General features: G+C 38.4%; 1 protein-coding gene across 2 annotated transcripts in view; it reads right to left on the bottom strand.

Annotated features, from left to right (window-relative positions):
• Window positions 1-24,653, bottom strand: part of RNF128 (ring finger protein 128) — a 105,799-nt gene that overhangs the window by 23,753 nt on the left and 57,393 nt on the right. For both annotated transcript variants that reach the window (XM_053579690.1, XM_053579689.1), the window contains exon 2: window positions 7,635-7,882. In XM_053579690.1, the coding sequence (XP_053435665.1) occupies window positions 7,635-7,882 (248 nt within the window). The remainder of the gene's footprint in view (window positions 1-7,634; window positions 7,883-24,653) is intronic.

Consider the following 24,653-nt stretch of genomic DNA (forward strand, 5'->3'; position numbering starts at 1 on the left):
CTATTAAGTTATTTTTATTCACATTTTTATTTATATGTTATTTTTATTCACAACCTATCGATACTTTTTATCCTGTGTAAAAGCTTTCTCTCAAAACAGAGATGATGTATGTTCTTACATATTACACTAAGGCATCAAAATTTATGTTTACACAGTTATCAGTTTGTCTGACATTATATACGATGTATCATAATCTTCAAAAGAAATGCCTGATTAATTTTTCCCTGATACTGTTTTTTTAACAGTATACATAGGCTTGGAACTTTTTCCTAATAGTCCAATAAAGGTAAGTTTCCATAACTCAGCTTCATCACCATTTCTACCAGTAAAATGGAGATCATGCAGATAAATGGTATAATAATAAATAGCCCTAAGCTCTACCTTTTAAAATTAAGTAGAAGTCATTACATTCTAGTATCCAGTAGAACCTCCACAATCAACTACCTCCCTATATTGACCACCTCCTTAAGTTGACCTAATTTTCACTGACAGGACAGGTACCACATGTACGGTATCAGTACAGCAGGCCTAGTTCCTTATGTTGACCACCTCTTTATGTTGACCAGTTTGTTACAGTACCTTAGGTGGTTAACTTACAGTACCTTAGGAGGTTCTACTGTATTACAAGCAAAATGGATTATAAGCCATCTGTTTAACCTTTTAACCCCCAAAGAATAAAAAGATATAGTCTATTAAGTAATAAAATAAATGGCCCTTTCAAAAGTGTTATCTAATAGATGAGAAGTTGTTTTTTTTTTTTGTAGAGACAGAGTCTCACCGTACCGCCCTCGGGTAGAGTGCCATGGTGTCACACGGCTCACAGCAACCTCTAACTCTTGGGCTTCCGCGATTCTCTTGCCTCAGCCTCCCGAGCAGCTGGGACTACAGGTGCCCGCCACAACGCCTGGCTATTTTTTTTTTTGTTGTTGCAGTTTGGCCGGGGCTGGGTTTGAACCCGCCACCCTTGGCATATGGGGCCGGCGCCCTACTCACTGAGCCACAGGCGCCACCCCTAGATGAGAAGTTTTAATGTTATTCTTTTTGGTTTGCAGTTTCTGGCAGGGGCTGGGTTTGAATCCGCCACCTCCGGCATCTGGGGCCAGTGTCCTACTCCTTTGAGCCACAGGCACGGCCCTTTTTTTTTTTTTTCTGAGACAGAGCCTCAAGCTATAGCCCTGGGTAGAGTGCTATGACATCACAGCTCACAGCAACCTCCAGCTTCTGGGCTCAAGCGATTCTCCTCCCTCTGCCTCCCAAGTAGCTGGGACTATAGGTGCCCACCACAACGCCTGGCTATTTTTTGGTTGCAGCCATTATTGTAGTTTGGCGGGCCCAGGCTGCATTCGAACCTGCCCGCTAAGGTGTATGTGGCTGGCGCCTTAGCCGCTTGAGCCACAGGCGCCGAGCCAGTTTTAATGTTATTCTTGACCATTTCTAAAGTGGTTAATTTTCATAAAAGATGTTTTTCTTTTTTTTTTTTTTTTGTAGAGACAGTCCCACTTTACTGCCCTCAGTAGAGTGCCATAGCGTCACATCTCACAGCAACCTCCAACTCCTGGGCTTAGGTGATTCTCTCACCCCAGCCTCCCAAGGAACCCAGGAACCACAGGAACCCACCACAATGCCTGGCTATTCTTTTGTTGCAGTTTGGCCGGGGCCGGGCTCAAACCCACCACCCTTGGCACATGGGGCCGGCGCCCCACCAACTGAGCCACAGGCGCCACCCCATAAAAGATATTATAAACAATGAAAATTAAATGAACACAAGACAAGAGCTTTGCCTTGTATAAATACCAGGCAAAGTTCTTTATAAACCTTATTACTTGCTGATAGGGTTTAACAGCATGTTAATAGGTTTATTATAGTGTTGAGAATACAGAAACACATACCACGCCATGAACAGACGCAAACCAAACACTCTTGTCATTGTAACTATAACCTTTGATTACTTAGTCATACTGGATACCAATTTCTTTCCAACCTCATAGATAAAAACAACTCAATATACAAATGTCAAATATTAACACACTGTGAAACTCTTGAGTGGCCTGACACAGGAATTTTAAACATCCTTTTGACTACAGCTAGTAACAGGCTGAACCTGTCACAAATGTGATAAGCTGCTTCTCTGAGAAGGACAGAAGTCAATTTACTTTAAAAACTGAGATAACCATCACTTAGTATCATATGCCAGTACCTAACCTTTATGAAGGGTTCATAATAAAATTTCAATTTCTCATCTATTCCTAAATTCAATTAACTTTCTTCAGAAATAGAAATCCTCACTGCTCCCCCCAGCTCCTAAATAAATTGCATTCTTTTTTGCTTATTAGAGAAATGGTGCATGAACAGGCCAGAATTTCACGCTCTTTGGAGAAACTTCTCAGTACACATAAAAATTTATTCTACTGCTTTTACTATAAAATCATTTGAAAGCGTTAAATCCCTACTGTGCACCTCGGGGAAGTGGCACATCATTTTGTTCTTATGTTGAGGATACCTAAAGTGGGGAGGAGGTAAGAAATCATAGTGGCTTGAACCAGGGTGGAAGTAAGATGAGAAAGAATTGTATTCTGTACATATAGTGAGGGGAGAAACAAGAGTATTTCCTGATGGACTTTATATGGGAAGAGAGAAAAAAAGAGGACAAAGAATAACTCCAAGGATTCTGGCTGGGGTCAAGAGAAAATCTTTTGAAAATGGAAGTGATAATAGTATGTTTGTGTGTTGATGGGAAAGATCCAGAAGAGATGGAGAAATTGTTGAAGTAGGAAAGTGAGAGAAAACAATAAGTGATGATCTTGAGTACACAAAAGACAAAAAGAATCCTGTACAGGAGTCAAAGAGCTGGCTTTTGCAAAGGAGCAGTTCATTAATAATAGCAGAACACAGGGCGGCGCCTGTGGCTCAGTGAGTAGGGTGCCGGCCCCATATGCCGAGGGTGGCGGGTTCAAACCCAGCCCCGGCCAAACTGCAATAAAAAAATAGCCGGAAAAAAAAAAATAGCCGGGCGTTCTGGCGGGCGCCTATAGTCCCAGCTGCTCGGGAGGCTGAGGCAAGAGAATCGCGGAAGACCAAGAGTTAGAGGTTGCTGTGAGCCGTGTGACGCCACGGCACTCTACCTGAGGGTGGTACAATGAGACTCTGTCTCTACAAAAATAATAATAATAATAGCAGAACACAAGGCAGAGAAATAGGATATCCTCTGAGGCAGACAGATGGCTAAATGTGAAAATACTTGATTGTTTCAGTTTTCTCAGTGGAATGAGATACAAGTTGAGAATAAAGCTGGAGATGTTGGAGATTTATGCACAAACGAACATGTATGATTAATCAAAAGTAGGAGTGTATCCTAATACTCTGGGATGCCAAGGCAGTTGGAGCACCTGAGCTCAGGAGTTCAAGACCAGCCTGAGCAAGAGTGAGATCTTGTCTCTAAAAATAGCCTGGTGTTGTGGTAGGTGCCTGTAGTCTCAACTACTTGGGAAGCTGAGGCCAAAGGATCACTTGAGCCCAAGAGTTTGAGGTTTCTGTGAGCTATCATACCACGGCACTCTATTCAGGGCAACAGAGTGAGATTCTGTCTCAAAAAAAAAAAAAAAGTAGGGGCGACACCCATAGCTCAGTGGGTAGGGAGTAGGCCACATATACTGAGGCTGGCAGGTTTTATCCCAGCCCAGGCCAGCTAAACAACAATGATAACTGCAACAACAACAACAAAAATATCTAGGTGTTGTGGAAGGCACCTGTAGTCCCAGATACTTGGTAGGCTGAGGCAAGAAAATTGCTTAAGCCCAAGAGGTTGAGGTTGCTGTGAGCTGTAACGCCACAGCACTCTACCGAGGGTGACATAATGAGACTCTGTCTCAAAAAAAAAAAAAAGTAGGAGCATGTATGGCTAAGAAAAGTGTGATTCCTGGGTGGCGCCTGTGGCTCAGTGAGTAGGGTGCCGGCCCCATATACCAAGGGTGGCGGGTTCAAACCCAGCCCTGGCTGAACTGCAACAAAAGAAAAAAAGAAAAGTGTGATTCCTAGGCAACATTAAACGGCACTCTACTAAGGGTGATGTAGTGAGACTCTGCCTCAAAAAAAAAAAAAAAAAAAGGAGGAGCATATGTGGCTAAGAAAAGTGTGATTTCTAGGCAGTATTAAGGGCCCACTCTAAGTTTGTGGTCATAAATCTAAATGTAATCATTCAAAACTGAACTAGAACCAGAAAAGGATGTCCTTTATCATCACTATTATTCTGGAAGTTCTAGCCAATGCACTCAGGCAAGAGAAGGATATAAAGGACATCTAAATGGAAGCAGAGGTCAAACTCTCGCTCATTGCCGATGATATGATCTTATACTTAGAGAACTGCAAAGACTCAACTACAAGACTCCTGTAAGTGATCAGGAAATACAGTAACCTTTCAGGATATAAAATCAATGTCCACCTTTGTATATGCCAACAACAGCTAAGTTGAGAAGATAATCAAAGACACAATTCCCTTCACTGTAGCTTCAAAGAAAATGAAATACTTAGGCATATACCTAACAAAACAGGTGAAGGACCTCTACAAAGAGAATTATGAAACCCTAAGAAAAGAAATACTAGAAGAACATACCATGCTCCTGGCTGAGAAGAATAAACATTGTTAAAATGTCTATGCTTCCAAAAGCAATCTACAGATTCAATGCAGTCCCATTAAAATACCAATATCATACTTTGAAGATTTGGAAAAAATAGTTCTTCATTTCATGTAGAACCAGAAAAAACGCTTTATAGCCAAGGCAATTCTTAATAATAAAAACAAAGCCAGAGACATCACCCTACCAGACATTAGGCTATATGATAAGTCCATAGTGATCAAAACAGCATGGTATTGGCGCAAAAATAGAGACATGACATTTGGAACCAAATAGAAAACCATGAGACAAAACTAACATCTTACAGCCACCTGATCATTGATAAACCAAAAAAAAAAGCATAAGTGGGAAAAAAATCCCTATTCAATAAATGGTGCTAGGAGAGCTGGATAACCACACGTAAAAGACTGAAACTGGACCTGCACCTTTCGCCACTTACAAATATTGATTCAAGATGGATAAAAGATTTAAATCTAAGGCATGAAATGATAAAAATCCTAGAAGAAAATGTAGGAAAAACTCTTGAAGATGTCAGCCTGGGGAAAGATTTTATGAAGATGACTTCTGTGGTAATTGCAACAAAACCAAAAATAAACAAATAGGACTTAACTAAACTGAAAAGCTTCTGCACAGCTAACGACACAACAATCAAAGCTAATAGACGACCTTCAGAATGGGAAAAGATATTTGCATACTATGAATCTGACAAAGGAATGATAACTACGATCTATAGAGAACTCAAATTAACAAAAACGGACAATCCAATCTATCACTGAGCAAGAGATATGAACAGAACCTTCTCTGATGAAGACAGATGAATGGCTAACAAACACATGAAAAAAATGCACATCGTCCCTAATTGTCAGAGAAATGCAAATCAAAACTGGTTAGATACCACCTAACCCCAGGATAATTAAAAATTGAATAGCACCAATGACCTTCAGAATAATATAAAGTAAGCCTAACACACAGGAAATTGGAGTATCAGAAAGAGAGTGGGAGTAGACAGAAAAAAATTGAAGACAGAACGCTCAAAACTTTTTCAAAATCAATCATAACTAAAACTCAGAGATTAAAGAAGTCCAACCAACTTCAGGATGAATAACCATAAAGAAAAGCACATGAAGGCACAACATAATTATATTGCCAAACCAGTAATAAAGAGAAAATCTTACAAGCATATCAAGGAAAAAAATAGATACATTATAAACATAGGAAGAAAGGTAAGAATAATATTAGACTTCTTGTCAGAAACTAAGGTAAAAAACAATGTGTTGCTATCTTCAAAGTACCAAAAGAAAAGACTGTCAACCTGGAATTCTATATCCAGTAAAAATATTTTTTAAATGAAGACAAAATAAACACTTTTTAAGGCAAGTAAGATCTGAGAAAATTATTGCCAGCAGAATAACACTACATACAGTGAATTCTTTGAGCAGAAGAAAAATGTTAAGAAATGGAAATCTGGACACACACTAAGAAATGAAGAGAGCTGGAAAGAATAAATATGTAGAGAACTAAACAATAAATAAAATCATTCAGTATAACTATAAATGTTTTTCTGCTACTTCAGCTGTGCAAGGTATAATCATAGAATAGGTAAGAAGTAGTATTTAACCAGTGCTGGGTTTTGCCAGCAGAATAACAGAGAGAGAGAAGGGCCAAGGGAACTGAAAATTTACACATGGGCGTGACTATGGAATTTAAGCTGGGCAAGGAGAGAAATGAGGATATCAGGTGTCTGAGGGACAGTTTAAAATGAAGGGATCGGCGGCAGTGCCGGTGGCTCAGTGAGTAGGGTGCTGGCCCCCTATGCCGAAGGTGGCGGGTTCAAACCCAGCCCCGGCCAAACTGCAACAACAACGAAAAAATAGCCGGGAGTTGTGGCGGGCGCCTGTAGTCCCAGCTGCTCGGGAGGCTGAGGCGGGAGAATCGCGTAAGCCCAAGAGTTAGAGGTTGCTGTGAGCCGTGTGACGCCACGGCACTCTACCCAAGGGCGGTACAGTGAGACTCTGTCTCTACCAAAAAAAAAGATGAAGGGCAGCGCCTGTGGTTCAGTGAATAGGGCGCCGGCCCCATATGCCGAGGGTGGCGGGTTCAAACCCAGCCCCGGCCAAACTGCAACCAAAAGATAGCCGGGCTGTGGCGGGCGCCTGTAGTCCCAGCTGCTCGGGAGGCTGAGGCAAGAGAATCGCGTAAGCCCAAGAGTTAGAGGTTGCTGTGAGCCGTGTGACGCCATGGCACTCTACCCGAGGGTGGCACAGTGAGACTCTGTCTCTACAAAAAAAAAAAAAAAGATGAAAAAGATGAAGGGATCAATGAATTAAGTAATCAAGAGTATTTCCACATCTCCAACCACAGGTGCTTCCCTGTTCAATATTGCTTTGGAATTTTTGCTCTATTATGTTTATACTTTGTACCTTTTTATATATTGTTATAATATGGTAGAAATTATGAATATATGACTGTTTGGAGCTTAGCACTATGTCATGCATGCTCAGATCTGTAAACATGCCTTCTCCTGATATTCACCCTAGCCTCTTTTCACAGCCCCACCCCCACATCCAAATATACATGTACATGTATAATAACAGTGGTTACCTTTGTCAATAGCTACAGTTACACTATTATATTTGATTTTAGGCAAAGGTCTATTACTCTGTATTTCCTAATTTCTACATTTTCTATATAAAATAGAAATGCTTTTGAAATTTAGAAAAAATATTTATTTAATAGAACATATGTATTTACACCCATATATAATTAAATGCTGGCTGTGTTTCCTAACGAGCTGTTAGAAGATTTAATCAGGCAGGATTAAGTTCCTTGACAAATATAGAAAACAAAAGATCTGAGGAGATAAAAGCTGACATAGTTTTAAAAATTACCAGATTTCACAAAACATATGCATGGATCATTGTCTAGCAAGTCAAGCGTATTAAAACCTTGAATGTACCATTAAAGCAGTAAAAATAATTTAAAATTGGAAGGACTGCTACAAACCTGCTTCCTGCTTTGAGCTCTTGCATTCCGTAATCTTCGAGCAGAATAAAAGATAAAATAGCCCACAGTTGCTGCCGTGATAATAAAAAAGGACACAGAAACGAAAAAAATCGAGTAGTGATTCACCCAAGGCCCATGTTTTTTCCCTACTTCGATGACCATGGTTACTTGTATGCCTCTTTGAATAGATTGGAGAATTTTTGTGCCTTTCAAGTTGCCGATCATGATTGCGACAATGTCTCCTGCACCTGTAAAAGAAAATAAATTCCATTTTAGTTTGGTAAAGCATTCTTAGTATAAAAATCCAACTGCTGGATCGGCGCCTGTAGCTCAGCAGCTAGGGCGCTAGCCACATACATGGGAGCTGGCGGGTTTGAACCCAGCTTGGGCCTGCCAAACAACAATGACAGCTGCAACCAAAAAAAAAAAAAAATAGCCGGGCGTTGTGGCGGGCACCTGTCCCAGCTACTTGGGAGGCTGAGGCAAGAGAATCGCCTAAGCCCAAAAGCTGGAGGTTGCTGTGAGCTGTGACACCAGGACACTCTACCAAGTGTGACACAGTGAGACTCGTTTCCAAAAAAAAATCCAATTGCTGAAAGAATCTATGGTGACGCCCGTACCTCAGTCAGCAAGGGAGCCAGCCACATACACCTAGGATGGTGGGTTTGAACCTGGCCCGGGTCTGCTAAGCAACAATGACAACTGCAACCAAAAAATGGCCGGGCATTGTGGCGGGTGCCTGTGGTGCCAGCTTCTTGGGAGGCTAAGGCAAGAGAATGACTTGAGCCCAAGAGTTTCAGGTTGCTGTGAGCTGTGATAGCCCAGCACCCTACACAGGGTAACAGCTTGAGACTGTCTCAAAAAAAAAAAAAAAGAAAGAATCTATGAGTTAAGTAAGTCTCTTGGAATGATTTTGAGTCTTAATGAGACAAAGGAAGGATCAATCCTAGGAAGGATATTCATGCATTCAGTTCACATTTTAGAGCACTTATATATACTGTAGGGGATACAAATATGCCTGAGATTTGGTTACTGATCTTATTGAACTCATAGTTTAATAGGGAAGCTATTATATATAACAAATACCTACCTCCTCCTCAGGTTAGTTACCTATAATTCAACACTATTACCTGTGAAGTCCAATTTGCATCTTATATGACAGCTGCCTTAAAGACAAATAAATAGTCCATGGATGGTAGAAAATAGGCCTTACATTCAAGGGAATCTGAGATTTGGGAAAAACAAATATTTAACTGGACATTTCCCAATATAATGTGATAAACTATCACGTGAACTCACTGCTAATTTGTATAAGGATTTACATATCAGGATAGTAATTTGAGATGAATAATGTTTACAAGCCCAAATGTACAACCCATATTATATGACCATGATGTACCATTTATCTATATCTTCACAAGGAATATAAAATTTGTCCATGATATTCTAAGCTTTTACATGCACCGATCAGGTTAGAAACGAAGATAACACGTAGAATTGATAGAAATTCATGTTTCTATTCAGCGCCAATTCAAGACAAGCATGAAATTAGACTAAATTTATTGCTAAAGGCTTAATATCCATATACCTCCCTCTCTACCACGAAATATGTATGTTTTTTTGGGGAAAATAATAAGGACAAACATTACCTTCCCCAATGTTGTGAGAATGTCAGACTGCTCATGCCATTCCAGTGCTTATCAAGATGTACATTCGGTCTAGTTTATATGACCTGAGACCAATAATCTTAAGCAGAAGAATAGAGCTCTTTCAATATTAAACTATTGCCAACCAGAGAAACCTCCCACCGATATTAGGTTAAGGTGATAATCTAGGTTAATGGTCAAACTCCAATGTGTAATAAATACACCCTTCCAGAACTCTAAAAGTACCTTTAGACTATAATTTAAATACAAAAGTACAACATTAAAACAGTATTCACATGTCTGATGATCATATTAAGACTAAACCTTAAATGGATATGCACATAGTAGAATTACTACCCAAATAATCCCTTAAAATTTACAATGCCCAGGGGCCAAAGTCTTTTAAAAGATGAGGCCAGGGCGGCGCCTGTGGCTCAAGGAGTAGTGCACCGGCCCATACATATACCGGAGGTGGTGGGTTCAAACCCGGTCCCGGCCAAAAACTGCAAAAAAAAAAAAAAAAAAAAAGATGAGGACAAAAAGAAGTATTTCACACTATGCTAAGACTGTCTCCTTATTTGAAGTTAATTAAAAAACACATTCAAAGAGTTTTATTACAGATATTTAAAGTTCCAAAAGACACTATTTTTACACATGACAGCCATTTAGTTAAAATATTTTATAACTTTCCTTTCTTTCTTTTTTTTTTTTTTTTGTTGTTTTTAAGACATAGTCTGTCGCTCTGGGTAGAATGCTGTGGCATCATCATAGCTCACAGCAACCTAAAACTCCTGGGTTCAAGTGATCCTCTTGCCTCAGCCTCTCTAGTAGCTGGGACTACAGGCACCTGCCACAATATTCACCTACTTTTTCTATTCTTTTATTTATTTATTTTTGTTGTTGTTGCAGTTTGGCTGGGGCCAGGCTCGAACCCACCACCCTCGGTATATGGGGCCGGCACCCCACTCACTGAGCCACAGGCACCACCCTACTTTTTCTATTCTTAGTAGAGATGGGGCCTCGCTCTTGCTCTGGCTGGTCTCAAATGCCTGAGCTCAAACAATCCACCCTCCTTGGCTTCCCCGAGTGCTAGGATTATAGGCATGAGCCACTGTGCCTGGCCTTTTTTGTAACTTTTTATAACTTATGTATGATCACTCAGTTTGACAGAGATTAATGACTCACTGTTATTGTTTACCTGCAGGAAAAAAAAAATCTCAAAAGTGATGGGGAGTGGGCGGCGCCTGTGGCTCAAAGGAGTAGGGCGCTGGTCCCATATGCCGGAGGTGGCGGGTCCAAACCCAGCCCCCGCCAAAAACTGCAAAAAAAAAAGCAATGGGGAGTGAAGGAATCTAAAGTATAGATATCTTCTGTTGTATCTTCTTCTAATATCAGCCTATGATCCAAATACTCCTCATGGGTCTGGAGAATTAATAAACTGCAAGAAAAAAAAAAAAGTGGCTTTTTTCCTTATTTATTTGAGGGCTTAAATTTGTAGCTATGGTACTGAAAACACAGACATTATTTGTCTTTTCTCTATAAGTCAACACTCAGGAAAATGTGTGGTTATAAAGTTTTGATTAGTTAAATAACCTAGCATTCATTTCCAATATTGTAACCTATATAATCTTTGAAAGCATAGAATTCTAAAAATTAGGCTTTGAAATATATTAGAATTTAAAAGATTCTTTTAAAAATCACAGATCTGGCCTTGTAGTGTGTGGGTTTTTTTTTGACTAATAGAAGTAAGTTTTTATTCTTTTAGAAGATATGAGGTGGGTGGTGGCAGGGGTGGATGCTCAGGAACATACTAGCCATTGTTATCAGATGGATTAAATAATAAGGATCATCAAGAAATGTACATTGTTTCCATTTTAGGAACAATGTGCTGTTTCAGTCCCCACAATTCATATTCATACATGCTATATGTAGTCCAACTATGAAAAATCTACCGAATTAGGTTTCTAATCACATAAAAGACCTATTTCTAAGCATTATGATATATGGCCCTGAGTACCCTTGCATATCTAAAAACTGCCCCCCCGCCCCCCCCCACCCCTGGCGTTTGCAATCAGAGTTGATGGCATCATAACACTTTTGGTCACCTGGTTTAGTAGCCTCAGAATCAAGTGTGAATCTTCACTGCTCACCTAGTCAGCCATCCACATGCTATTTACTTCCTTACGGTCTTCCATTAGGCCCTCATAATTTCCTTGCCTAAAAGATTTCAGTAACCTCCTAACTAGTCACCCTCTATCCAATGTTTCCCCTTCCCTTAAAGTTTCATCAGAGTTTATCTCTTCCTATTTGAATGAAGTCTTAAAAACCCAAGTATACAATAGTATACAATTCAAAACTTAACATGCAGCAAATTCACTTTGCTTATTTTTTCACTTATACCTACTTTTATAAAACAGTCAAAATTCACATACAATCCCAAATTAAATTTTTCTACTTGCTACTTTTTTTAAAAAACACAAAAACTCCATGGAATACTGATATTTCTTTTTGTGGAACAAACAAAAAACTCTTCTTATTGTTGCATGTTTCCATTACTAAGCAGGCCTTGTTGAGGCTTTTTCTCCCTTAAGCTTTTTTCTAACCTTAACATGTTAGGAAGGGGCTGTTATAATGCTTCAGCTGATCCCAAACCTCTTAAATGAAAATTAGTAACTTTGTAAGTTATCTTTGTAAAAGACTGCAAAACATTATATATGTAAAGTTAACCATTTATTATAATATAGATGTGATCATATTCAAAATTTATTCTAAATCTTTAGCCTCCCAGGTAACCAATGTGTTGGAGAATAGAAACTGAGGGGAACAATAAACACACACACACACACACACACACACACACACACACACACACACACACAGCGCCAGAAGCTTTTCTCATCTTAAACAGCATTAAGAAAATGGGAAGAATAGCATTTTTTCAAAGAGATGATTAAAATATAATCTTTTGCTAATTTGAAAGGGTGAGGTACTGCAATTCTCTTCTTAGAGAAACTCAAAACACTTCATTTAAAAATCTGATATATCATAGTTGTACATATTTTGGGGGTGCATGTAATATTTTGATACTTGTATACAATGGGTAATGATCAAATCAGGGTAAGTGGGATAGTACCTTAAACATATACCTTTTCTTTATGTTGGGAACATTACAATTCTTTTCTTCTAGCTATTTTAAAATATAGAATAAATTATTATTAGGTATAATTTCCCTACTGTACTATTGAATACTAGAACTTACAATTTCTATCTATCTATTTTTGTACCTGTTTAACCAACTTCTCCTCATCCCCAATTCCTCATTTCTTTCCAGCCTCTGGCAACCACCAATCTACTCTCTACTTCCATGGAAGCCATGTATTTGACTCCCACATATTGCATGAGTGAGAACATGCAATATTTGTCTTTCTGTGCCTGGCTTACTGCACTTAACATAATGACCTCTAGTTCCATCCATGTTGCTGCAAATGATTGGATTTCATTATTTTTGTGGCTGAATAATATTCTACTGTATACATATATACATTTTCTTTTATGCATTTATCCACTGATGGACACTTAGGTTGATTCCATATCTTGAATGTTGTGCTGTGATATCAAAGGACTTCTTCAGTGCTTATAAAAATTGTTTTTTGAAAACAGGAGTTCAGACCCAAAGAAAATTAAGTCCAATTAACAGATAAACCTTTATCATTGAACCTATATGTTTTATGTTGCTGAATTTTGCTTACCAGTTTATTTTCTTACAATAGAACAACAACATATAAAAGGGAAACAGCTTTACCACAGCCTGTTAAAGTATAGGTATTTCCTCAAAACATTTTTCCAGTTGAATTTTATAACAAATGTTGATGTACTACTATAGAGACTCCTGTAAAAGTTCTAGAACTTTCCATTTTTTATCCACAATTTCACTGTAACAACTCTCTCCTTTGGAAAGTACCAGGCTTAAGAAGCCAAAAACAGGCTGCATAGCTCAGCTGATTAAAACGTAGTGCTAACAAGATCAAGGTCATGGTTCAATAAACCTTCTTGTGGACCAGTGACACAGAAGATAGACAGTACTCCTAACCTCATTAAGTATGTACATTTATGTCAGGCACTAAACTAGCCCTTGAAGCTATAGAAAGGAATAAAATATCATCCCTGCCCTCTAGGCACATGTAAATATCTTCCATATATTAACCATTCAACACTAGGAAGAATATGACCTAAGCCAGTGAAATGAATTATGCATAGACACATATTCTCAAGGCAAATACTAAAAAAAAAAAGTTTCTAAATCACATTCCAAAAGGATACTAGAATATCTTCCTATATAAGTTTTTTTCTTCAATGTCTGATAATTTGTAAAACAACCTATTGCAAAGAAAAAAAATCTTCAATTTGCTAAAAATTTCTGATGAAGAAAACTGTTCATTCATTGGATAACAAACCACTAATAGCCTAAACTCTGATCACAGAACAGCTGTCTTTTCAGGATTTCAATCTCTCTAAATCTGTACATTGTTTCCTTTCATGGATTGTTAGGCAAAATCTTTGAGACAAAAAACTTATTAGATAAATGCTTGATTTATAGAGGTAAATTGAGGATTTATTCATAAATCTTATATCTGATAAATACATGTTCAGAGTTGAAAAGAAGAAAAACAGTCATTTTTATCATATTCCAGTGTAGTTATACCTCTTTATATTTGACAATTTAGTGGTTGGGATAACTAATCTTAACTGCTTAAACACAAATTCCTGGGTCCAGTGTAACTTAAACGACACTTATCTTGATAACACGAATATGTGTAGTAGTCATAGATTGAAATTCTATAAGGAATCCTTATACTTCTTACCTAAAAATCATTAATGGCTCAAGTTTTATCACATTTTTCACTCAGCTATATAAAATATTTTAGGAGAATGGACAGACTAGAAATAGGTAGCAACTAAGTAGAAGAAGAAATATAGATTCCAATTTCAAATGTCTAACAATGAAAAACATTTTGGCATGTACCTGTCTTGGGAATGAAGGTAATGAAAAGGGTTGTAGCAACTCTTACTACCGTTCATGAATACTATTCAGTTAAAATGTTAATATAAAGTCATTACTAGGGAATAACATTTATTATTCACAATGTATAGAAAATTGACATAGGACCCTGCTATTGGCCAACCCCTTTCATTTCTTTCAAAAAGCTGATCATATTATGGCTTTGTTCTAATCATATTAATTTGAGCACAAATTCATTGAACAAATATTTATTAAGTGCCAAGTATGTAGTAAATTCTGTGCTTCTGGATCCTTTTTCCTAACACTTAATATTAAGGTGTCAAAATATAAATTCTAAAATCCCATTTACAATATATGAAATATTCTAAAGACAATAATAACATACTCACAGCACCTAAGAATTCAAACATGAAATGCAAGGTGAGGAAAGCTGTTCTAGTATTTCTTTCAACCAATATGCTACTTTTAATATTACACAAGAGAGTATGTTTGCAGTGAGTGACCTGTAAGTTAATAAGGTCAACCAAAGGCCAAAGTAGCTCTTCTAAAATTAAGCTCATATTCAATACTGCCCAAACATCCTGATAATTCAACAGGGTCAATACTTCTGAATTTACTGATATCTGGAATGAAGAAGTTCTACGGGTAAAACTTCCAACATAACAAACATTTTCTCCATGAGAAAATGTGGAACCAGTTTAAGTGGCCTTCTGAACATTCGCTTTGTCCATAGTAGCTTACAAAGGCTTGGTTTTCCCTTCCATAGACCAAAAACTTTTGGGACAACTGGAGAAGGCCAACTATTTCAAAGAAAGATATCAAAGCTCGTCAGACAAAGAATCCTAAATTGAATTTTTAAAACAAACAAAAAAATTATCTGAACTTTTAAGCCAAACTAGCCTCTCTTTTGTCAAAATCCTGTTTCGTGGCAATTTTTTTGTTCCCTTTTGATTATTCCCAAAGTGCGAAGTGCAAATTGTGAGGTGGCAAGACCCCCACAGCTCGGGAGGTAGTTCAAGGTACAGCCCCTAATTGCTTCTCCCCCCTTCCTAAAACAATAATAGTTCTTTCTCCTTGCTCCCTGTGCCAGAAGTCACGTAGCTTCTGTATACTTTGCTATCTTTTGCCTAAAAGTACATAGCCTTCTCTCCCTAAAGTTAATCTTTACCCCATGTACTAAGATTCACATTATTAAGAATATTGCTTATGATAAAACTCCTTTTACTTATCCAGTTACTTCCCCTCAACCTTGTAAAATGAAAATATTTCCACTCACTGTCCTTGCTGATGTACAACATTGTTAATATAAGCAACCTTGTTTAGGTACTATATAAATAAAGCTATTCATATGGCTCAGTGCTAGGGCTGCAGTCAGAAGCTGCACCAGACCTGCCGATCTCATCTCCTTGTTTTTCTTGTAATTTTTGTCTCTTGTGTGACTTACCTTCTCAATTCCCCACCATTCCCACTCTGGTTCATTTATTCTTCACGCTGGATCATGAAACTAAAGAGGAACCAAATTTGAGTTTCTTAAGTTGGCTGCCTCATAGCAGTTTAATTCTATCATTGTAACTCAGCAAAGAAGCAAATACACAAATACTTTCTTAAAGTCTGTAGAAATATATACATATATCTATGGCTCACCAGGCACCAGACCAAATCAGTGTTGCACATCTTTTTAATATGTCCTTATCTTCCCAGTATAGCTTGGATGTGGTTTATTTCAGTGGTTCTCAACCTTCCTAATGCCACAACCCTTTAATACAGTTCCTGTGGGTCACGACCCACAGGTTGAGAACTGCTGGTTTATTTGCTTCCACCAAGTTTCATGTTAAAATCTGATCCCCAGGGTGGCGCCTGTGGCTCAAAGGAGTAGGGCGCCAGCCCCATATGCTGGAGGTGGCTGATTCAAACCCAGCCCTGGCCAGAAACTGCAAAAAAAAAAAATCTGATCCCCAATGCTGGAAGTGAGGCTTAGTGGGAAGTGTTAGGTCATGGGGGTGGGTCTCTCCTGAATGGCTTGGTGCCACTTTTGGGTGAGTTCTTACTCTTAGTTCCTGTGAGAACTGGTTGTTGAAAAGAGCCTGGCACATTCTCTCTCTCACTTCTTCTCTCACCATGTGATCTGCACACAGGCAGAAGCTGAGCAGATGCTGCTGCCATGCTTCTTGTATAGCCTGCAGAGCCATGAGCCAGATAAATCGTCTAGCCTTAGGTATTCCTTTATAGCAATACAAATGGACTAAGACAGAAAATTGGTAGGCAGGTGTAAGCTGTTGCTATGAAGATACCTGAAAATGTGGAAATGGCTTTGGAACTGGGCAATGGGCAGAGGTTTAAAGAGTTTGGAGGGCTCACAAGAAGCCAAAAACGAAAGGGCAAATTTGGAACTTATTAGAGAATGCAAAGGTAGTGGAGGCTTGGCAGCTTCGATCCAGATTTCAGAAGACATATCTGTAAGCTGGGTGCCCTCAGGCAGAAGCCTGCTGCAAAGGCAGAGCCACCGCAGAAGGCCTCTACTAGGGTACCACCTAGCAGAGCTGTGGGAGCAGGGCCACTGCCCTCCAGACCCCAGAATTATAGAGCCACCAGCAGTGTGTAATCTCAGCCTGGAGAAGCTAGGGGCATTGGACTCCCACCTGTGAGAGCAGCCATGTGGACTGCACCAGGCAAGCCCTGGGGACCAGGCTGCCCAAGCCCTTAGAAACCTACTCCTTACACTTATATGCCCAAGATGTACCACACAGCATCAAAGGAGATTATTTTGGAGCTTTAAGACTTAATATCTTCTCTGCTGGGTTTCAGGCACTCACAGGACCTGTTATCCCTTCCTTCTGGACAATTTCTCCCTGCCTAAAGTAGCACAGTATCATAGAAGTAAACAACTTGTTTTTCACTTTAAAAGGAACTTGCCTTGAGTCTCAAATGAGACCTCGAACTTTGAGATAATGCTAGAACAAGTTAATACTTTTGGAGACTATTGGAAAGGGGTGACTATATTTTGCATGTGAGAAGGAGACAAGATTTGGGGGGCCACGGGTGGAATGCTATGCTTAGGGGGCATGGGAGCAGATCCCCTATGAAGGGCTTGGTGCCATTCTCACAGGAGTGAGTCCTCACTCTTAGTTCCTGAGAGAATTGTAGAAAGAGCCCAGCAACACACCTCCTCCTCTCCTCTCTCACCATGTGACCTGCATGGAGGCACCCCTTTACCTTTTGCCATTAAGTGGAAGCAGCATGAGGCCCTCAGCAGAAGCCAAACAGATGGCTGGCACCATGTGTCTTGTACAGTGGCAAACTGTGAGCCACATGAACTTCTTTTCTCTATTAATTACCCAGCCTCAGGTATTTCTTTATAGCAATGCAAAGGTACAAGATACCTACTAATTAGCCACTAGTTAAAATCTAGTCTGTTACACAATGGGTGTTAGTATAGATTAGCTCTTGATGAAAGAAATGGTGCTTAACATTCTGTATCATCACAAATAATTTCTTAGGGGAAGGGGTTGGGTGGCAGGAAAGATGGCCAAATCACCTTTATTATTAAGGTTTTTAAGCCAACAAATGAAACAAAGGCATATAAGCCATGCAAAGTATAGCAAGTTGCCATTTTTCCCTGCACCCCCACATGCTTTTGCTGTAGTTTTTGAAGGTAATACTATATTAGAGAATGGGTCACGGACTTGATAGAGCAAAAAAATTCTCTGGCAGATGGAGTCCTCATGAAAACAGAAGGACTCTAGAGAATTAAAAGCAACACCATTAGATGACATATCACTCACAGAAACAATTCTTAGAATTGTTATATATTGGGGCGGCGCCTGTGGCTCAGTGAGTGGGGCGCCGGCCCCATATACTGAGGGTGGCGGGTTCAAACCCAGCCCCAGCCAAACTGCAACAAAAAAATAGCCGGGTGTTGTGGCGGGTGTCTGTAGTCCCAGCTGCTCAGGAGGCTGAGGCAAGAGAATCGCGTAAGCCCAAGAGCTGGAGGTTGCTGTGAGCCGTGTGACGCCACGGCACTCTACCGAGGGCAGTAAAGTGAGACTCTGTCTCCACAAAAAAAAAAAAAAAAAGAAAAAAAGAATTGTTATATATTAAAAACATCTAGTCCTGGCTGGGCAAGATGGCTCACACCTGTTAATCTCAGTAACCAAGAGGCATTAACAGGAGATTGCTTGAGGCTAGGAGTTCAAAATCAGCCTAGGCAAGATAGTGAGACTCAGTCACTACAAAAAAATAGAAAAATTAGCCAGGCATGGTGGCAAATGTCTGTAGCCCCAGCTACTCAGGAGGATGAGGCAGGAGGATTATTTGAGCTCAGGAGGTCAAGGCTACAGTGAGCTATGATCACGCCACTGCACTCCAGCCTGCGCAACAGAGCAAGACGTTGTCTGAATATAAACAGAAACCATAACAACAAAAATAAATACCTACTTCTGCCTGGACTATTCTGATTTCCACTAGTAATTATGTTTAGCATACCATTAAAAAACCATGGGCTAGATCAGAAATTGTGTAATTTTTGACCTCAGGACCCTTTTACACTTACAAAACTTATTGAGGACCCCACAGAACTTGTGTTTGTATTGATTATTTCTATTGATATTTACCATATTAGAAATCAATACTGAGGAATTTCTAAAATATACATTCATTTTAAATAATCATAAATATATGTGAATATAATTAGTATTAACTATATTAAACATAACTATTTTTTCCCAAAAAATGTAATAAGGAAGAGTGGCACTGATTGTCATTTGTGAAACCTCTTTAATCTCAGACTTCATAGAAGACAGCTGGATCTTCATAGCTGCCTCTGCATTAAATCTGTTGTGATATGTTGCTTTGTTTGAAGCTTATGCGGGAAATCTATACTCACACAGATAATGTGATTGGAAAACCAAGGGGTGTTCTAAGAGCATTTTCCAATAAAAACTCAAGAAGTGGTAGTTTCTTAAATATTATGTGTGAGTGTAATTTAAAACCTTATCAATGAACTCTTCATACTTGGTTAAATGAAAATCCATAGGCCTATCTCCAACACTGAATGGGTCTTTTATTCATGCATGGTTTTGTAAGGTCATGCATTGGTCATCTGGAAAATAGTGGCTCACTGAGTTATGCACATATTCCATATGGTGACTTATTACAAGATTAAATAATAATGAAATCAGTTGTTAATACCACCACTGATCTCATTACCAAAGTCTTAAGTATTGGGAAGTTATCAAGCTCACATGGTGAGTAAGTTTTTCAAAATTCTGTTTTGCTTGAAAACTTAAATTTCATCATTGCCAAATAGTCATTTGTTTTCCTTGAAATGACAGGCTTACCTAGTTAATTTTTGAGAACAAGTCTTCCAAATACTACCTAAGCCTGAATAACTATTGTTTGTCACAAAGTTCTAAAGTCAAAAGAAGTTGAAGAAAGTGGCTAGTTGAGCTCAGAACTCAATCATACAAGTGATTTTCCTTCAGACAACTATTATTCTTTAGTCTGCTACAGAAGTGCTTTATACCTCCTATTTCATCACATAAATACATATATATATAAACACACATGTATATATACACTGAATAGAGTGGTGCAGGGTAGATGTGTAATAAAATTAATTCTTTTAATGACAGTGAAACTGTCATTTACTTTTTCCTGTAAGTGCATGTAAGTAGAGAATATAATTAATACAGTTTGGTGCTCCTGTCTTAATTTGTGCTAAGGGGCCAGCAGTTTTACCCACCCTTGCTCTTATATCATCCATGTAAATATCAACACAATGAATAAGGCAAATAATGTCTAGGTATTATTATAAAAATAATTTTGACCTCACAGACTTCTGAAAAAATCTCTGAAACCATCAGTTCCCAGATCCTATTTTGAGAACTGTTGGGCTAGAAGATCCTCAAACTTAATATGCATGAGAACTGCCTGGGAAACTTGTTAAAAACATTGAGCTCCCTAGGCCCCATTCTCTGATTCAATATGTCTGGGGTGGGGCTTGGGAATCTGCAGGTTTAACAAGTTCTATAAGTTATTTTTGCTACATGTGGTCTGCCAACCATACTTTGAAAAATACTGGGCTAGAGTTTGATTATAGTTTCACTAATGTTAAGGTCAAAGAGTTTCAACATAGTAGTCCGGTTGTTGTGTCCCGATCAATGCCAATCCTTTACCAAGCTTGTTTTTATCAGTATGTAGTGTACTTTACCCAGGGAACTTTGAAAATTAGCCAAATCAGAAATAGTCCCATTCCTTTCCTGTTATAATATATTTCTATTATCACTATTATCTTTCACCTAAGTCACTATTAATAACCTAACTAGTCTCCAAGCCACCAGCCCTAGTCCTCCAATTCATCCTCCTCATGGATACCAGAAAAAGTTTCTGAAAGGGAAAAATACATTATTCTTTTGATATATGCCTTCAAAGAGCTCCACTTCACATATAGAAAAAAGTTCCATCTCCTTTTCTAAAATCCTGACCCATCTGGGTTAGATATCTCACTTTTACACTATCTAGTACAGACTTCCATGGAAGTCATCTGGCTTAATAGTCCTTCATAAACTATGGACTTCTTCAGGTTAGAAATTGGGTCTCTCATCGCTGTATCAACAGCATCTAGCAAGAGTGCCTGGCATACGTGTAACACATGCCAAATACATTTTTGATTAATGTGATTTTAAATATGCTTTATACAGCGATAATTTGAATTTTGATTCAATCTGAAAACAAATTAACCTTTTTACAGTTTTTTAATTTCAAATTAACATGAGGGTACAAATTTTTAGATTACATTGCCGAACGCTCTCACATTGTGCTCATTAGGTGAGATCCCGCCAAACATCTTCCCTCTTTCTTTTTTTTTTTTTTTTTTGGCCAGGGCTGGGTTTGAACCCGCCACCTCCGGCATATGGGACTGGCGCCCTACTCCTTGAGCTACAGGCGCCGCAATCTTCCCTCTTTCTACCAATCATTCTCCCTCTCTACCCTCTCCCTCCTCCCCCTGCCCCCATACTAGACTATATTTGTGTTTTATTGTTCATGTGGGCATGTAATTATTTATATATTGGTTCATATTACTATTGAGTACATTGGAAATTTATTTTTCCATTCTTGTGATACTTTACTAAGAATGTGTTTCAACTCCATCCAGGTAAACATAAAAGATGTAAAGTCTCCATCTTTTATTATGGCTGAATAGTATTCCATGGTATACATATATCACAATTTTACGTGAAGCCCCAAACTGGACCCACACCTCTCATCATTAACAAAAAATTGATTCTCACTGGATAAAAGATTTAAATTTAAGACATGAAATAATAAAAATTCTATAAGAGAATGTAGAGAAAATACTCAAAGATATTGGTCTTGGAATAAACTTTATGAGGAGGATCCCCCCCTGGATCCTGGATAGATGTTACTATTACTTTATGAGGAGGATCCCTGGATAGATGTTACTATTTTTGTAGTAACATCAAAAATAAATAACTGGGATTTGATCAAGCTAAAAAGCTTTTGCACAGCTAAGGGTACCACAAACAAAGCAAACAGCTTTTGGAATGGGAGAAGCGTTTTGCATGTTATGAATCTGACAAATTCACCTTTTAAAGATAATTGTGGTGAACAGAGCCTAAGGTGTGCCTCCTCTTGCTCTATACAAAGATGGCATATCTAGACAGGATATGTATGCCTACAGCAAGGACCTATCATATATACAGATAAAAAATTGTGATGCTTACTGCCACAGTGCTCTGTTGAAAGTACCATACTGCCAGAGCTGCACTAATGGTGGCAATAATCTCTCTTCAACCTTGGCCATGGCTATACCTCGGTTTCAGATGTACATTCAGATGCTAGGATAGATGCTATTTTAGTCTAAGGCTCAAGTTAGTAAAAACACTCTCATCCTGGTTCACTAGGAGACTAATGGTTTGGGCACTCATGAGGTGGTCATAAAAGAGACCACCTTTTGGTGGCATAAAAGAGAAATCTTGAAGCAGCTGAACAGGGTGAATCTCTGTACAATCTTAAATTTGTGCTGATGCCAAGGAAAAAATAATAAAATATGTAGTATATATATATTATGTTAATAAATAGGGTACTTACTATTACTTTTAAAATGTTATGCTAATGTTTTTTTTATTGTCATAGTTTTTGTTTTGGGGTGTTAAGGCTTCTAGAAACCAAATTCAACATTTGCTACTGTTGTTTATTAATGCTTTCTGAAAGAATGCTAGTCAGTAAACTCTATAGCACCAATGTATTCCATCTTTTAGGATAATAAATTGCATAATATCCAAAGCTGTTCAGAATCTGGTAAGAATATTTGATGGTAGAAAGTGAAGCAACTATAACTAATAAGATATATACAATGGGTTAAAAATAATAATTATTTGTTGAACAGTAAGAAAAGGGTAAACAGGAGATTTGGGGGATTCTGGGAAAGAAAACTTAATACAAATGAATATCAGATATTATGGTGATTCTTTTGTCCTATATTCACTGGTTCTTATGTGCTATAATGTGAGGCCTTAGCAAGGAGAATGCCACTGAATAAATTGTTGCTGTATCCATGGGCAAACATACAGGTATTCGGTTAGGCCATAGCCTAGACTTAAAATGAAACCAAGACATGACCTCCACCTCTTGACACTTTACTCTCAACTTTTCATACCAGGTAGAACTAGTATATAATATATAGAAGGTACATGTACTCTGTACCTTAAATATTGCCAAACTCTAGCCATTGCCATTTTTGTGTAGATCCAAAAGTCCTACCTAACTTGATATGTGTATTTCATTATTTTATTTTTAGAAACAGGGTCTTGCTTGCTCTGTTGTCCAGGCTGGAGTATGTGGCCCAATCATAGCTCAACACATATTTGAGTATCGGACTAAAATATTATTAGCCAAAATAAATGCAATAGAGGCTATATATGTGAGCTCCTCGGAAAAAGAGGCCCACATCACTGTTTATCCTTATCCAATGCCTGCTCACTCTTCTCTTCCTACCACAACATCCAACACAACCCTGGTAATAAAGGAATGTACACGGGTGGCGCCTGTGGCTCAGTGAGTAGTGCACTGACCCCATATACCGAGGGTGGCGGGTTCAAACCCAGCCCCGGCTGAACTACAACCAAAAAATAGCCGGGCGTTATGGCAGGCGCCTGTAATCTCAGCTGCTCAGGAGGCTAAGGCAGGAGAATTGCGGAAGCCCAAGAGCTAGAGGTTGCTGTGAGTCCTGTGACATCATGGCACTCTACTGAAGGCGGTAAAGTGAGACTCTGTCTCTACAAAAAAAAAAAAAAAAAAAAAAAGGAATGTACAAACTTTTTTTTTTTTTTTAAGTAGGGGAATGTACAAACTTTTATGTACATTGAAACCTCTTCTTCCATGAAAATTCTCTTCAGGTATAGTTTGTAAGAGGGGGATTAGGTTAAATATTTGTCATTGAAGTTAGGAAGAGTATTATGTTGCAAGAGAAGGTATTCGTTTTGACCTTGCCATAAAACCCAAGGGTGCAATGTCCCGGTAGTCTAATTAGTTAGTATTCCATTAGACATTCAAATTAGAGAAAAGAATTTGGTATGCTTCTGCATGACTTTTGGTATCATATAAGTACCGAAATATTTGTAAGAACATTCTACTTTCTAAGTGTATTAAATTTTCTCCTGTACGAAATATTAAAAATCTAGGTTCTGCACCAAGGCCCACACACTAATTATAAAAAACAAACACAAACCTGTTTCACTTATGTCTTTATCCTTTCACAATATATTGTTTCTGAAAGTCAATAAATAAACCTAGTCTGAAGAACTACACTTTGAAGCCTTGTAACTGGATATAAAAGGTATCATATTAGTACACACAAAAACTAAATGTTCGTCATTGTATTTGAAAACATTCTGTGTTTCTATCACAATGAGGTAAGTTTATTGGTTTAGTCACTCTCTGACATCAACAAAACCTTGATACACTTAAAATATGAGGCCAGCCTAAAGAGAGAAGGGAGGGAGAAGTCAAGTTCATGGTGATCAGTGTTTTCCAAATCATATCTCAGATATTAAGTATTTAGAGGGAAAAGGGGTCTATAGGTAAACAAATTCAGAAAATAATGTATCGAACAAAGTTAAATAGGGTTTCTTTAGCATATTAAAGATCCTGAGAAGCCATGCAGTGATACACATTGCCAATCTCTAAGACTGGGCTATAAATGAGAGTGAGGAGGTGATTAAGCTATCCTGTAATGAACCAAGATGTGCACTAAGCACTTAACATGTATTATTTAGTTTACTGCTAACCATAAGCCTATGAGGTAGAGACACTATCATTCACCACTTTACAGGT

The sequence above is a fragment of the Nycticebus coucang genome, chromosome X (assembly GCF_027406575.1).
Source record: "Nycticebus coucang isolate mNycCou1 chromosome X, mNycCou1.pri, whole genome shotgun sequence".
Taxonomy (NCBI): Eukaryota; Metazoa; Chordata; class Mammalia; order Primates; family Lorisidae; genus Nycticebus; species Nycticebus coucang.